Source organism: Phoenix dactylifera, chromosome 5, assembly GCF_051530095.1.
Source record: "Phoenix dactylifera cultivar Ajwa chromosome 5, Ajwa_hap1_PhDact_Kaust_v1.1, whole genome shotgun sequence".
NCBI classification, from domain to species: domain Eukaryota; kingdom Viridiplantae; phylum Streptophyta; class Magnoliopsida; order Arecales; family Arecaceae; genus Phoenix; species Phoenix dactylifera.
This window is the reverse complement of record NC_143194.1, coordinates 33,668,027-33,684,967: the sequence shown is the minus strand read 5'-3', so window position 1 is coordinate 33,684,967 and position 16,941 is coordinate 33,668,027. Positions and strand designations below refer to the sequence as shown.

The 16,941-nt window shown below is 38.1% G+C and overlaps 2 protein-coding genes and 1 pseudogene across 3 annotated transcripts; all 3 read right to left on the bottom strand.

The window, feature by feature from the left end:
- Positions 1 to 3,450: 3,450 nt before the first annotated feature.
- LOC103703058 (uncharacterized) lies at positions 3,451 to 5,236 on the bottom strand (annotated as a pseudogene). Its single transcript, XR_015987410.1, has 2 exons — positions 4,592 to 5,236; positions 3,451 to 3,949 (listed from the first exon to the last, which is right to left on the bottom strand). The product of XR_015987410.1 is annotated as an uncharacterized LOC103703058 (transcript).
- A 3,216-nt stretch (positions 5,237 to 8,452) lies between these two features.
- On the bottom strand, positions 8,453 to 11,092 carry LOC103703028 (metallothionein-like protein 2). The gene is made up of 3 exons (XM_008785726.5): positions 10,243 to 11,092; positions 8,950 to 9,030; positions 8,453 to 8,712 (listed from the first exon to the last, which is right to left on the bottom strand). The coding sequence occupies exons 1-3, from the start codon at positions 10,305 to 10,307 to the stop codon at positions 8,619 to 8,621; spliced, it is 240 nt and encodes a 79-aa protein (XP_008783948.1). The 5' UTR covers positions 10,308 to 11,092; the 3' UTR covers positions 8,453 to 8,618.
- A 2,350-nt stretch (positions 11,093 to 13,442) lies between these two features.
- LOC103703026 (uncharacterized) lies at positions 13,443 to 14,525 on the bottom strand. Its single transcript, XM_008785725.6, has one exon. The coding sequence runs from the start codon at positions 14,122 to 14,124 to the stop codon at positions 13,654 to 13,656; it is 471 nt and encodes a 156-aa protein (XP_008783947.2). The 5' UTR covers positions 14,125 to 14,525; the 3' UTR covers positions 13,443 to 13,653.
- Between the last annotated feature and the right edge of the window lie 2,416 nt (positions 14,526 to 16,941).

Genomic DNA, 16,941 nt, shown 5'->3' with positions numbered 1-16,941 from the left:
AGGTCTGCGATAGGTTGTTTTAGGCTCCCATTATTTTTTTCTACAACATCCAAATAAACGCTGTAATTAGACAGTCCCATGGTATTTTATGGATGCTTTTGGGTAGTTCTTGTAACAATTCAGAATTTTAGCCAAAAGTTATTATTTTAGTTTCTTCAGCGAAGAATCTATATAGGACTAAATATACATCAGCATGGATTTTCATAATTTTTTTCTTCAATCCAACCATAGTTCATTTCACCATGTTTGGTTTCTCATAAATCTGTGTTCTGGGGCTTTCTTCAGCCTTTTCTTTTCCTCCAATTTTTTGCAGCCAGGATTCGTTCTCGAGATAACGGCCATCTAAGAATTTTTGCTTTTTTCCGAAAGTGGGATACTCCAGTTGATTTTTTGCAAACTGCAAAATGATACCTCCATGCCTTATCACCTTGTAACACTCCTTAAGGGTGAATTTGTGGCTTTGATGCATGCCTTTCCTTGTCACTATGTCTATTGTTTCCAGAGTTTTAATTATGGATGTAAGAACCTAAAATACAATAGCTGTTTGGGTTACTGGACCGACGCTAGTCGATCAGCCGGTTTTGAGCAGAAGCCTGAACACACACATTTGGCAAATGCTTGAAATTTGTTGCCATTACTTTTTCAAAATCGATTTGCTAATTGTTGTTAACATATGTGATAAAGTTATGCATTGTTTGATAGGTGAAGATAGTCATTATTGGGCTGTCGCTTTGATAGGAGTGCTGTCTGCTCCTCGAGTTTACGTATTAGCCGATGCCACTTCTATTGCTAGATCCCGATTTAATTGTGAGAATGATATGACAAAGGAGCCATGGCATGGCTCCATAACACATTATAGCCGTATGTTCTACTTGGATTTATGAGAATGATTGCCATTATTTCGGTTAGAAAATTTTTTTATTGCATCATTTATTTTCTCATAGTTCAGGATTTCAACTAAAAAAACTAGCTAAGAAAATACCGATTGTTGCGCCGAGTAGAAAAAAGAGTGCTTCTGAAGAGCATTATTTTCAGCTAAAAACACCTACCAAACACAAGTAAATTGGGGCTTGTTGTTGACCTTCCCATTAGCTCCTCTTGATGGCCATTATTTTCCACTTATAACTTACAGAATTACCTTCACCATCGAATCATTTGCCACTGCTTTCCGGTGGCAAACCACGTACATAGTCGCTGCGTGAACCCATCAACAGCTAAAGATTAGTTGGCTCTTTCCCTTCTTTTTGTCGGTCAAAAGGTAGGACAATGAGTGCCCGGAAATAAGGAAGGAACCAAAGCTCCCTCGTATTATAAAAGAAAAAAAAATAAAAGAAAAAAGAAAACAGAAAAACCTTATAATTACGATCCCACCAAAAAAATAAAAAAAAATCACTTCCAGGCCCAAAGCATGATTATATGAAGAAGCGTAACAAAAGCAAAGAAAAGAAGAACGGCCCGCCTCCCCAGTATTTATCTTCTTTGGCTCCCTTTCCTTTCAAAACGAGTCAAATCTCTCTCTCCCTCTCATAATAAGAGCCACTAACACCTGCACATAAGAGAGCCCCTTGGGATCCACGTATTACCCCCACTCTCCTCCTCCTCCTCCTCCTCCTCCTCTCCCGTACTTCTTGATTGCACCCTACTCAAATGCTTCGCCGCCCCAAGCACAGCAGTCCCAACTCTCATGGGTCTCAGCCACGGCTTGGGCTTCTGGGCCACCCTCTTATTCTTCTTCCTCCTCTCTCTCCTCCTCTCCTCCCTCCCATTTCCCTCGCTCTCCCAACCCATCCTTCAACCTTACACTCTTCCCCTCGCCGCCGCCCCACCCCACCAGCTCTTCCACGTTATGAAACCGAGGCCCTACCCTTCTGATGGAGATCTCGTCAAGAACTCCAGGACAAGAAGGAGGAGGAGGAGGAAGAGCCAGAATGGCCTCACATCAAGGCCATTCTCCGCCATGCTCCCGAGGGGTTTCAACGTCCCGCCTTCGGGCTCCTCTTCGTGCCACAACGACGTCCCGAACTCCGTCGACTTCTTCTGTGGGGACGTATCCGCCTCAAATCCTTGAAGAAAGTTTTGATGGTGGTCTCTCTTTCTTTTTTTATTTTTTTGGGTTCATGGGTGTTGGTTCTTTTCCGTTTTCTTCGCTCTTTTGCCCGTTCTCTTTGCTTCTTGGCCGTGAGAAGGATTGATGGATGGGTTTTCTTGGAATTGTAAAGGTGATTCGTTGTTCATGTTGTGGTTGTTAATAGGATCTTTACAGTCGAAATTTTTAAGCAAATAAAGACACGAGTTTAGTACTCTAATTTATATTTCTTTGAGGCGTCTTTGATTAATTCGGTTTTTTTTTTTCTTTTTTCTTTTCATAGTTCCTTGCGTTTGGAATGGTAGCCCTTCTGGTGGAAATCATTTTTCTTGCGGCTCCTTCTACTCAAGAAGCTGGTGGTATTGGGTCTTGCAGTAGTGATGGGGACTCTAGGCGTTTAGGGAGGAGATTGGCATGTGGACTTGGCGTGGTTTAAGGGTGTTTCATAACTTCGAGGGGCTGCTGTGAGAGAGATTTGCCTTCCGTAGCGTATACTCCATGCAAGCCAAATAAAATGGGTCGCCTGTTGAGGGTCATTGGTTCTTATAATTTAGGGGGTCACTTTGTTCCTTTTGTACCCTAATTCTAGTTGGCACCTCGGGAAACGGATTTGGGCATTGATAGGTGAAAGGAAACAGGGAAACAAGCAGCAATAATGCTAGTCCAACTGTCTGCTCAAAGAAAATAAAGACTACTAAAGTTTTGAGTCTCTTATATAATCTTCTTTTACTTGTCTAGCCCCCAGTTTACCTTGCTCTAGATAGCGCTATCTTCCATGTCAAACATCATCCAGACCTCATTTACCCTAACTTAATGTGCTAGTATTACAAGATAAAGCCGACCATGCTCTGACCTCAGACAAAGACTAAATTTAGTGAACCACGTCATGAAACTTCTAAGTTGTGGTAATTAGAACCAACTGTTTGATTTGATGTATACCTCACCAAAGGCCATCTAATTAGAACCTTTGCTGCATGCCTCGAATAAATTACTTGTTTTGACGAACCAACAAAAAGCAAGTTCTTGTCATATCGTCGATTCAACATTGTACACTACTTTCTTGTCGATCATTTGTTAAGGAAGAGATAACGAATGCATAATGTGATGCAATATATCAGGACTTTGTGCGTCGCATGTTTGACATAGGTTCTTGGTATTGAATCCAAATTTCTAGTTATAGCTAATTATTTCAGTTTGCAGAGGAGTCAACTCCAATCCAATTTGCTGAAAGCCTCTTTCATCTTATCATCCAATAATACTTCAACTGCAGGAAAACATGCAAGGAGAGACTACCTCATCTCAGTGAAAGCCCTCTGCATTAATAAGAAATCCAACAATCTTGCTTCACCTCGAGCCACTTCCTCTCGAGCTAATTAATTTCTGTTTTATTTCCACTATAAAGTAAAACCTGCTGTAGTTATTCTCTCGAGCCACTGCTACAAGGTGGTAATGTCATCAAACAGCATCCAGATCTCATTCACTCTACCCCTGGTTCTAAATGGAGCGCTGTACTGTGCAACGGTGTAGAGCACCGTTGGGTTGGCTTTCCGGCTTTCGTCCACGGCACGGTCCCATTTGGAACCTCTGAGGCTGGCGTCCAGAGCTGCCGCTTCCTCCGGGACGCCAGCATCCGTGGCGTATCCCCCGAATTGCCTCACTGCCGCGTACTTGAGATTCCAGTTCTGTAGATGGAGGCCCTGGGCACTCGGTGGATTGGCCTGATATCTTTTCCCGATGAAGAAGCTCACAACAAATGATTCATTGGAGGAGGGCTCTTTGCTGGTTGAGACTTCAGTCATAACGGGAGCTGTCATAGCCATTTTGTTCCCGTTCTCATTCTTTCCTTTGACGTAGTCAAATAACCTGTGACATGATGAGGAGGAAATACTGGTATTGAGATCGTCCATCCCATGTTATGAACAAATTCATGGCTATGTTAAATAGAAAAAGATATGCGTCGGTTCTTGTTCTTTCTAAAGAAATGATTTTTTTTTTTTTTTGAGAAATATGGGCGGGATGCCACCACCCGGATTCGAGTTTGTTACTTCTCCTGCATGGATAGGAGTGCAGACTGGTTAGTGAATATGGATTTCATTTGGAGCAACTTGGTAGGAAAGATCAACCAAGATAAGCTAAGATGCTGTGTTTTGATTCATAATGAAGGAATAGAAGTAGGCTATAACCCGTTTGCCCCTCTTGTTGGAGGAGGAGGTTCAAATTCTCCTTACTAAGCTGCAGGATGAAAAATAGATCAGTATTATTCTGAACATTTATAAAAAATCCTTGAAACAAGCACCAACTTATTGTGTTTGCACAGGAAAACATTGGCGCTAACCAGCGGACCAAAGTTATATGCTTTTCTTCCAAAAAAAAAACACAAAAAAAATTCTATATTCTTCCTTTTTCTTTCAGTAAAAAAAGAGGGGCTAATCCCTACCTTCTGCCTCTTCACTTTGAAAATAATGATGATGATGATGATGATGAGAGAGTTTGGAGAATTCTCACCGTAAAAAGCCCGTTCTTGTGCCGTTCACAAAGGAGATGTCGTCAATGGAATTATGGAAGATGTCGACATCCAAACTGATGAATTGTATCGGCGGATCTCGTACCCATTTCCTTCGTCGATCACGTCAAACGTCGGGCATTCGACACGGACGCAAGTTGGGGGAAAGACCCCTAGAGTTACCTTCTGATATGCAGCCGATGGCCATGGGAGAACAAAGATGACAAGGAGGAGACATGGAAGGATAGAAGATAGCCAGCTTGGGAGACCGGTGGCGGCCATGGCGACCTCTTCAAACTCTCACCTTGATCTTAACCCAATATGTGATATTGATGGCATTGTTACAAGGAGAGTCTATTAAGGGAGGGGACGGAAATGGATGAAAAAAGAAAAAGGAAATTTGACACTAAGTCGATTTTTTATTACCATTTTTAACATGGTCCTTTGATCATTAGTATTTAATTTTTAATTTTACATATAATTATATCAGGTCCGTACATATTTATACTAATATTATACCAACTTATACTAGTTTTTGCACATGGTTATATTATCCTGCACATACTTATATTTGCACGTATACAATTTTTTTTAGCTATACGCAGGGATTAAATTAAATGGCTTAGGAATCGTGGGACAGAATTAAACTTTGGAGATTGAATATTAAATGATGGGCAATTAAAAGACCGATTACCTCAACATGAAAGGAAGAACGATAAAGGATAATGAAGATGCATCCATTGGATTGATTGACTTTCATTTTATGTTTAGCCATAAAATGGAAATCATTGTTGCCATGGAATTACATAGAGGGATGGATGGTGAACCGAATTTAGACCTAGATTAAAAAAAAAAAAAAAAAAAACAGAATGGATAATGCTAGAGGAGTTTCCTTTGTCTCTGATGTTGCCTAAATCTGACCTATCAATTATGAGCTAACATGTGGCACCAGGGATAAAAAGAAAATTTTCTTTAGTTGGACTAGTTTTCCTAAGCCAGGAGATCTAGAGTTTGTTTTTCATGTGAATTAGGGCTCAAGAGTCCAACACCAACCGAATCAGAACTCGATCCTTATCTATAGAAAGGATTTGATGTACTAGGTATGCATACCATACAACACTTAATATAATACTCTTTACTATTTTTATGCCACGTCTTATTTTCCTTTTCTGTTTCCCAAAGTTCTTTTATTGAGTTAAGCATCGGAGGGTCCCGGTCGAATTAGCTTCGGCAATCGATCTTCGTTCCTCAGACCTTTGGATAGAATTTTGGTGCCAACATTCCTCATTAGATTTTCCACCATATACAAAAAGAAAAAGAAAAATAAAAAAATAAAACAAAACTAGAAAAAACAAAAACAGAAAAACGTAAGGTCAATCTCAGGATAAAGTGAGCTTATTTGAACCCAGAACTGGTTTTGATTAAAGCTCATGTATGCAAACCATGGATCTATTCACCTCTGCTTACAGATTTCTCATTATCCGTCATTATAATATTTAGTTAATGTCGCTCACTGAATTTCATTATATAATTTTCTCATCATTAGTTCTTAAGAAAAATGAAGTCTCATAATCTGTACTTTAATAGGCTTGGGAGTCCCCATCTTTTTGAAAGGTTCATTGCAAAGAGAAGCATTTGAGGACTTCCATGAAGTTCTTTACATAGAAAAGTATCAAAGCTCTTGAATGTGAAAATTTATCATTTTTTATTTCATCTCTTCTGATTGTATTGGAACTTTGGTAAAGATATGATCACGCACTTTCACATGAAAAAGATAAATCTAATCACAATTCACCAAAAAAAATACCCAATAAAGTCCAAAAAAAGGGCTGCTCTTTCTTCCACTTGGCAACTGATTCATACCAGGCAACATAAATTTAGAACATGGAAGCTCCCATGCTACATCTCCAGTCGGATGAGAAAATGTCAAAACTGCTTTTTCTCTATATAAAGTCAGCAGTAGGTTTGCCGGCTTCAATTGATATCAGCAATTATTGTTAAAGATGAATTGGCAGCATCTCGTTAGATCGGAAGGGAGAGAGTGCATTGAGAGGAGGAAGAGAGAGAGAGAAAGAGAAAGAAAAAGAGAGATCCTTGAAAGACCCTTTTTTTTAATTTGGAGGGAATGGAGCCCCATCACCCCCTGAGCTAAAGAGGTATTAGTTTATGGTGGAATGCAAGAATTTACCTAACCTAAGTATAGATTATGATTATGTAGTATGCGCATTTCCATTATTTTTTTGCACAAATATATATAATTTTTATATGTTCATTCTCTCAAAGATGGAGCATGAATTCTAGGAAAACAAGGCAACAAGCATTGGAAATCTGTAAATTATTTCTTTCGATGTTCATATTCTATAGCACATATGATTCATCTAAAGGAAATGTTGAATGAATAAATTGTATTACTTACTTCTGTTTTTAATTTAGGGTAAGCTGCTATATGTGTGAGAACCCGTGTAGACATGTATTTATTTTCACATCGGCTATGCACCAGGTAAATCTTGGATACTTGTACAGTACAAAAAAAAACCAAATAACACCTTTATGTTAGCTTTCCTGGGTGAGATTTCGAGTTGTGACAGTGTGTAGATAAATAAAGCCATGAGGGTTGATGTGTGACAATGAATTAATGTGGTAACGAGGCAATCTTGGTTGCACAACCTCATGAATAATAGAAATTGTTCTTGTATTATTCACGTGCTGAGCCACACATACTTTACCTCTTTCGTACATTGTTTTGAATCTCTGGATAGCTACAATAATAAAGAAAACTATCATCTTATAATACTGATTGCCACAGGGTACATGCTGAACCAACACATTTTCCTGAGATTAATTTCTATGATACTTTTCTTCCCAAATAAAATAAAGAAAAAAAAAAGAACAAGAAAAAAAAGAGTAGTGCTACAAGGGACCTCTTCTTTATCTGCTCGTCTGTGATTGAGCCATGTCCATGGAGTGTATAATATAGCTTGCTATTTCATATATTGACGCCTACTCAATAATAGCCATCTTAACTAATCAAATAATGGATTTGCTTGTACCATAGAATATGCTATTGATTTGGTTGTTTCTTTTTCAGTTGTACATATCTTAAGATGGGTCAGAGGAATCTTCACTTACATGATAGAAGAATCTCAATGCTATCAAGCTAGTAAACAAAAGCCTCCGTATCCATCTTAGGTCTAATGGCTTTTGCTTCCTCCTACCTCCTTACCTGGAAAAAGCAATTACTCAGCAACTATAGTTCTTTCTCCTTCATCAGTTATTAACAGTCAGTAATGTTTGTCATCTCTTTTGCAGACGAGTCATAGAATAACCATGAAAAGCTCGGAATAAAAAAATACACTCTTTCTCCACGCTGTAATATAAAAGGAATTTACTGTTGAGGACCCAAACACTCAGAGTTCGCATGTCCAGTTCTATAGTTCTCATAGATAATGGACAGTATTATTAACCCTGTCGATCCTATAAAACTTTGATTGGATTCTTTCTTAGTAACAGTAAAATAATGGTGCTACTTTATCGACTCATCATGGAGATTATAAAAATACTTGTGCATCTTAATGAGTCATCAATGACTTCTCGAATAAATAAATAAATTCTCAAACTTAAGTCATCGCAATGCCTGGTAGTGAACGATTGATGGGTCCACAAGAGTAAAATGAGGCAAAGCCCAGATATAATATCATGATGCCCTTCATATCAAGCAACACAAGAAAGATCAATAGCCATAATGCCCATGTTAACAACAGAGGTGGGAGGCTTTGCTCCCAATCTGATAGCAAGCATAGCAGCTACAAAACACAGACAACAGAGAGAGACCAACAGTGCAACAACCAGAACAAGGAGAAGAGAGAGGGAACTTCACTTTCCCGGCCATGTGAACTACCCTAACAACAGAGGGTGGATAGAAGCCATGGCCTCTTTTATTTCCAACACAAGGACTCCCAGAAACAAATGACAGACATTGAAACGACAATAAGACTTTCTCTCTCTCTGTCTCTTCTCTTAAAATTTACCTCATTTACAGTTACAGGGGTTGCAGGTGCAGTTGGGTGCACACTTGCAGCCTCCGTTCTCTGATATAGCAGCCACGTCAGAACCTTCAAAGCGCCTGCAAGGAGAAGCCACCAACCCAGATCAACAAAATATCATCAGAAGGAAAGGATTTCCATACGAAAGGGCAATCCTAGAGGAGATTTCTTGGATTTTTTTTGCCTTTTTGTCGTTTGATACTTTAAAGTTCTATCTCCATGGACAAATAGACTAAGAGTGTACTACTAACACTAGTATTGCCAAAGATCAGTTTAACAAGGGTTGGGAATCGGGTGGCTTGAGAGTTGAGACAGACCCCTTTGGAGGTGCAACACCCGTGATCACGGTTTGAGTGGTGGTATTCGTCTCCTCAGCCATGTCAGGATACATCTTGCATCTGCACTCAACAAACAAGAAAAAAAAATAAGGACATGAAACGAGGGCGAGGACAATTAATTATAGAATGACAGAGGTAAGGAAAACTTTATACCAAACTAGAAGATTCTCTCACCTAATTTATGATCGAAGTTGGAATCGAAATTGGAATAGGTTAGAATGAGATCGGTACGGTCATATTTCTTAACATGTTTGGTTGGTGATTGGAATTAGAATAGAATTTGAATTCTAAGAGAGAGTATGGACTGAATTTTGGAGGATTAAGATATTCTCATTTCTTCCAAATAAGAATGAGACTTTTTCCGACCAAACCATTAGAATAGAAGCTACTCAACTAACATGCCCCTAATAATATAATTTTAAATGCATCAAGAGTGATTTCTTTATGAAACCAATGGTAGATTGTGGCTTGCCCCAGTAGTCATACTCCTTAGTTTAGTAAGGAGAGGCTACTAATACAAGACTTGATGGTGCTCTCCTTGGATCAGGGTAATTATATAGATTGGATCCCTCCCTTTCTCTCAACCTCTTTGACCGAAGAATAGGAATCCATATCTCTTATATTCTAACTCTAAACAAAATATAGTCTGGTGGGCACAATTTCCGCAAACACCAATGGCTATGAAATTGTTAATTCAGTAATCAGTAACTAGAAAATTTATGAGAATTATATATTTTTATTTATAAGGAAAACAACAAAATATTTTTGGAGAATTTTTGGGAAAAATAATTATGATGGAAAATCAAACATCTAGAGAGCATTCATCATGTCTCTGTTAAGAAATTGATATGTATCTGCAATATTAAATGACAAAAGAGGATTAGTTTTGAACATTTTCCCAGAGATGGTAATTTTTTTTTTGGTAAAGTGGTAAATATCTTTCAACGCTTTTGCCGATCCAAGCAAAACGTCAGCCTTAGACAGAATAAAAAAGGAAAAAAGTATACAAAAATATGAATTAAAATGAAAATCAATTTCATGACATCAGCACCCAAAACTCAGAGAAATAATAAAGAGAAACAGCCCCGAGATATAACAAAAGCAGTGAGTGCGCATATGCCTCTTTTTTTTTTTTTTTTTTGAACGAGCACATTCAATAAAATTAGAAAATACAATTTCACGGAGAACAACAACAGAGAACGAAATGTCGAAGAAAAACGAATTATCACATAAAAAGAGAGAGCATTTGGAAATATAATATTTTCAATATACCCTGCACATCCGCTGCCGCATTTGCAGTCAGATCCACACCCGCAGTTCCCTCCACAGCAAGACATTTTTCTTTGGAAGAAGGACGAATGATGATAGCAGAAATTTCTTCAAATCACTTTGAAACCAGCTCTTTCTTGGATTAAGGCTGCCTTTTATAGAGGTTTGGAGGCAAGGGAGTGGAGTACCAGATCCACCGTAAATCCTTGATAAATTCATCCTACCGCTTATTACTATTACACGTAAAAAGAAAAAAAAATTATTATTATACGTGCTGGTTTCTGTTTGGATCGGTTGGATGGGTCCACAATGGATCTGGACGAAGGAATAATTTCTCGTTCACTTGTTAGTATTCTTTGCCATGAAAATCGTTGCCGTTGCGGTCCAAGCCAGCCGTTTCGGATAATCCCTGCGTTTCAGTTCAAGTTTCACTCTGAAAACCTAAATATTTTTGTTAGAAGATAATTTCTGAGCACATAGTGCCTAAAAAAATAATTGTAGCATGTTTGAGTGATCATTAAAAAATGCATATTCCATAGGAGGCATTTGGTATAAGATGATCGTCCCAGAATCAAGGGTGATGTGGGTGAAGGTGATAAGATCACCACGTTTGGTTACACCACGGTGATCCTACATGGCGGTGATCCTAAATCACCTCCACTCCTCAAATCACCGCTCAACTCGGTAATTGGATATTTGTTCTTAAGGTCGGGAATCCAAGATCACCACAGAGCAGTGATCCTGTGTTAAAAGTTAAAGTCAAAAATACTCTCAATTTAGCAGAAAAATTGATATATCAATATACCATCAATATATTATGTCAATGTTATATATATAATATTATGTTGATATTATAATATTATATTAATGATATATATTATATTATAATATATTATTAATCATATTATTATTGGAAGATAATTTTAAATTATAGTAGAAATATATTATTATATTTTATATTTATATAATAAAAATATTTAATATATTACTCCTATTTACCTTATTTTTCTTATCAAAATAATTATTAGTATTAAAAAATCTATTATAAGTATAAATAAAAATATTAATTCTATAATGAAAATAACATATTTTATAAAATTAATAATTTATAGGACTAATAAATATATTAATATTTTATTTTATTATATTTTATATGATTAATAAATATATGATAAGGGCTACTAAAAGTAGAATATATGACAAAATTATGTAGCTATTATAGGAATTAGCATCTTGACTTACATTTTTGATTCATGAGAATTAAAAACATATAAAAAATTCATCTAAGATATATCAGAAGTATTTGTGGTATTATGTGATCGGTGATCTTGGATCTCTGTACCATATCAAATAAATTACTCATAGATATCTAAAAATTTTTAATTACTGGACCATAGCTTACAAAACATATTGATCTTAGATTATTAAAGATTAAATCATTCCAGTGAGGATCTGAGATCACGTGGTGATCAGGGTTACCAAACGTCCCCCAAAAGGATTTTTACCATCACCAACAGCAAAACTCATGTCAACCAATTTTTACCAACAACAAATCTTATGTCAATCAATTTTTTTCCATTCTCTGCAAACTCTCCCGTTGACTTCTCTGCACCCTCCCCATTGAGCCCCACGCCTATCACATCAATTCATCAATGTCCAACTGAAAACATTAAATTCGAAGAAACCAAGTTCCTCTCAAGCATTTCATCAAACAGCTTCTTCACATCCTCGATGAAACCATGTTCTGCTAGTGAAGAGGCCAGAATTTTTTTAAGTAATTACTCTTTTTCTTTGTACTAATAATTTAAATCACTTTGCAAACTAGCCGGTAGAAATTATAAAAATTGGATTTCATAAGTTAGAATCAATATCTTAAATATTGAGAGTTACAATATTTTGGGGTGAAGGTGGCGACGTGATATGACCAGCAGTTGGGTATTGGCCAAAGAGGTCTCGATAAGGTTGGTTCAGGTGGAGTATGAATCCGAATTTTTTTAATGTCGTCCTCGCCCAAACCCATTGCCATCTAGATGTCCACATCTTTTAGCTTGGAGAACTTGATTAGAACTCTCGTACTTCGTTCAGAGTTCGATGCTGCTTAATGGGATCAAGCCCTCACGACCCCAAGACGAGAACGATAGTCTCGTATGCACAATATCATTAGTTAAAAATGAAAATATTTTTTAAAATTATTTTAAGTCACCAAAATTTAAAAATAAATTCTTTTATTAAAAATATTATAAATATTTTATACAATTTTTTTAAAAAAATGCCCAACCGAATATAAATTATTCCAAAATGGCCATTCTTAACAGGCCAACTGCATGTTTACGACAACAATAAAATAAATTAATTATCATAACCTGAAATCAACATAGCATTTTTGATTTTACCATCAAAGAGAAATCAAGCACTAGATACTCATATATTTACATAAAAAAGATATAAACGCGTAACCAGGGCCCGTTTCTTCCTTGTAAATTGCATCAATCCAATTTGTTGAAGTTAATACATTTCCAAGGAAAAAGATTGATCATGGAAAACAATTTGGGAAAAGTAATCGGCAGAGAGTCCTTTTTTTTATGAAAGAAAGGTACCTCGGCTACTGCCATTGAATGAATCAATAATTCTCCATCTCATGCATCTAACAGTCATTCCTACAGCACATCGTTCGAATTCTACAGCACATCGTTCTAGCTTCACAACCAAAACATTCATCTCTACCACCAAAAAGGCTTCCGAGTCAGGCCTGTGAGTGTCGACCCCAAAAGCTAGAGCTTTTTTTCCCTTTTTTTTTTTTTTCCTTGCATCACAACCCTTTTGGCGTGTTCGGTGTTACCTAAAAAAAAATATTTTTCTAACTTACAAAGAAAGGCATGTTTTATTTTTAAAATTTAGAAACTCCAGTTACCCCTTTTTTTAATAAAATTAAAAAAACTACAGACGCAACAACGAACATTTGATGTGTTGTTTTTGCGTAAGAAATTGAATGCTTTAGATGAGAGAAAAAATAATTAATCTTTCTGTTGGACTGAAACGTAAAGCCAACTCCTTTTTTTTTTACCCTTTACCTTTTGAGTTGCGTCGGGATGCCGAACACGCGGAAGCGAGATACAGACATTAGCCAAGAGCCCACCGTCCACCATACACCCACTTGTAGTAGTCGTCGCCACTTTTTACGCCACATTTATTCCCTTCCCACCAAAAAAAAAGGAATTGATTTATAGAAAGTTTAGACGATAGTAGACATCGCGTTCGTCCCTTACCATGGATCCACACTACCAGACATAGGAATACCAAGAACCCTAGTAACATATTAAACTTTATAGCACAAATAACAGAGACACAAAGAAAGGATGCATAAGTTCATGGTGCAACGCCCATAGTTTACCCCTAAAATAACAATTATAACCCTCACTTTTTCTCCTCCTCGCCTTTCTTCTCCTCCTCCTCCTCCTCCTCCTCCTCGAAGGCGGAGACGGGGAATGATCTGCCGATCCCGGCGGCGGACTTGAAGGTGATCTTGGTGGGGTCGCGTTCGTCGATATACATGTCGGAGAGGGAGACCCAGAGGAGGAACTCCTTGCTCTTGACCCCGGTCATCCGCTTCATCCGGCGGTCCTCCACGAAGGCCGTCACCTCCGTCCCGTAGAACACCGTCTTACCGATCTTCTTGAAGACGTGCTGGCTCCCCTTATTCTGCTTCATCCAGACGAACCCGGTCTCCCGGTTGAACCCCACCTCGTCCAGCCCGCTCAGCGGCAGCAAACCCCTGGGCAGGTGCAGCTCCTCCAAAAGATCCGTCGATCTCTTCTTGCAAATCTCCGCCCCATGGAAAACCTCCGCCCCCTCTCTCTGCCTCTCGATCGCCTGCATCGCCGACATCTCTCCACTCGTTTCCTTCTCTCCGCTCCTACCACCACCGTCGCTCTCCTCCGCTCTGATTCTAGGGATTTCGCCTCTGCTTCCGTGCCGTGGCCTTTAATAGGACCGGTGGGGATGCGGAGTTACGAAAATGCCCCTGGGTTTTAATAGAGGGGATGTGGGGGTCGTTTGCTGTTGGCGCGGTGCCGTGCCATCTTCTCTTCTGAAGTCGGGGTTCGGTGAGGGACTTAATGAGGGCATTGATGACGGAATGGACCCGTCCTCAGTCCCCCGCCGTCACGGGCCTGGCTGCGAGAGGGTACCCCAAATCTGGGGGCGGAGGACGGTTTATTTGTCCGAGACTGCACCGGGACCCACGCCTGTTGGCGAACGCGTCTTCGTCCACCGCTCTTGGTTATGTGGCACATGAGAATGGGCGATCTATAATATTAATTTAAAAAAGTGAATTAGATTGGAATTCATACCTTTATTTCTCCTTCCATGCACAAACTAATATGCTCTTGATTCGTCCACTCTCTCTATCATATGATATCTTTATTTCTCCTTCCATGCACAAACTAATAAATTTGATGAAGATGGGTGGGCATACACCATAAATAGGCTTGGACTCATTTGAGCTGGAGCCATCCATCAATCACTGCACCCAATGTAACTCAATTTGACATGAGCAATATTATATATTTATATTCAGAGTGTGGCTATCGATCACCCACCAAATTACGCTACGTTCGCGAATCTAATAAAGGGGTTGGAGATTGGTGTGGCACACATAGAACAAAATAGTATCAATTAAATTTTAGTTCATTACTCAACCAATCACCGACTTCCATATGAAATTGGTGACATTTACATGCACAAACGCCGGTAGAACATGCGCGCAGTTTATTCCTGGGCATCCGGGGGGCTGTGGAGGGAAATTTTTTTTTTTTTTTGTTACCGAAGTTGGGCCTCGTAGCGCTGCTCCTGCTGCATCCTTGCGGCAGTGCCGGGCTATTCGAGAGCCACTGGGCAGTACCCCATGTGAAATGGCCAGCGCGCATCAGAGCCGTACCGGACCAGTGGCGAGACCTTTATGGGCAACACGGACCTGGCCCGCTTCCATTTATATCCTCGACCCCTTCGCATTAATGGAGCACCGGTCTGGTCACGTGCAATGTTCTTAGCCATGGGTGCACGGATGGGATAAGGCGGGGTTTTTATTGGGACTCGCACTTCAATTTGGAAGTACCCTTTAAAAAATTGTTTCGGAGTCATTGACTGAATTTGGAAAGCGCTGGACATATTCTCGCAGATTGATACAAAAGACGGATAAATTTTAGACAGGAAAACGGATAGAACAACAAACTGGATTGTCTTTTTTACCGTCCGATATTCCAGTGAATTTTTCTGGACATCCCAAGTTGACGTATCTCTTCTCTTATATTTTTTACTTTCTCATAATTCAACAGGATATATTTATGTTAGAGTTATATCAATTGTTTTTTAAAAAAAAAAAAAATCTACCTCCTGAGAGATGCAAACTTAGGCTCAACTGGTCGTGCAGTCCAAATTAGATATCAGCAGTGGTAGAGATAGTGTGAGGAGGTTAATTGCTTTTATAAAAGACACATGTAGTTTATTTTCTATTGACCCATTAGAGAAAAGCTAAGCACGTGTGAGCAATTTTGCGAATGAAAAATTCAAATTAGTTAATAATTTGCATGAGTTTGATGGGAGAAAGTTCAAATAAGATAAAATTGGCTAAAGACAATTAGTAAGCAGTGCTCGAGCAAGAAGACATAGTCTTCGAATGTTTACACTAACATGATGTAAGGTTTCTATTTTACTCAAAAAAAAAACTAGCGGGCAGCTATCTATATTATATTACTGGAGGAGAGTATATCTCTTACTAGATTCTATTTATCAATTTATGTTATGACAAGAAATATTTATGAAAAAATCAATTAAAAAGATATATATACATATATATACCACTTGAAATCCTATATCTCATTTATACAGTATCTTCTAGATATTCCTAAAAAATTAAACTTGATTGTAAAAAAATATTCAATCCATCTCTTAGCTACATCCACATCCAAAACCAGTCGGATTTGTAAAATTTTAGAAATAAATAAAATACTCTTTATTTAATTTACATGTTTCATATATTTTTTATCTCTCGATTTCTTAGTTTTTTATTAATTTATTTTTAATGTGCATTGCACATATCTAGATTTCTTTTTGTTTTTCGAAGAAAGAAAAAGAATCAAAAGGGTAGTGAAGGCCTTGAGAGAATATTTAATACATTTATGAATCTCTGATATATATTTTTTTTGAAGAAAACTTCATGACAATGTAAAAAGATCAAATCTATCGACATCATTTATTTGTGCAAAAATGGTTCAGTTTGGTTTGACTATCAATCACTAAACTGCGATTAAACACCTGGACATTGATTTTAAATTTGGTCTAAAATATGACAAGTTATGAAAGATAAACTCTCTCTACACCCATTGACGCTTTATTTTGCTTGTCTGCCTATCTCGAAAGGATTGCATGGACTTTTATATTCAATTCTAAACTTGAGGGCGTTTTCCCTTTGATCTACATGATCAAGCTCAAAATTTCAATCAGATTGGAAATGTATATGCCTGCGCTTGCCAACCTTGAGTGAGCAAGAACATATACTCTTACTATGTTTCCTCAGCACAATTATCTCCATTTAAAGGTTCTTACATACTTTCACACCTAGGTTTTGCTTGTGAACTGTTTGCTTGGTTTTGTTCAAGCAATTCAAGTAGAATTCATTACTCATTGCCCAGTAGTTTTTTTCTT

What these genes read in the sequence shown, in the direction of transcription:
- LOC103703028 (XM_008785726.5), bottom strand. Translation starts at nt 10,307, where the DNA reads ATGTCTTGCTGTGGAGGGAACTGCGGGTGTGGATCTGACTGCAAATGC. An exon ending in TGCGGCAGCGGATGTGCAGG is followed by an intron (nt 9,031 to 10,242) that starts GTATATTGAAAA and finishes TGTTGAGTGCAG; the next exon opens with ATGCAAGATGTATCCTGACA. An exon ending in GGTGTTGCACCTCCAAAGGG is followed by an intron (nt 8,713 to 8,949) that starts GTCTGTCTCAAC and finishes TTCTCCTTGCAG; the next exon opens with GCGCTTTGAAGGTTCTGACG.
- LOC103703026 (XM_008785725.6), bottom strand. Translation starts at nt 14,124, where the DNA reads ATGTCGGCGATGCAGGCGATCGAGAGGCAGAGAGAGGGGGCGGAGGTT.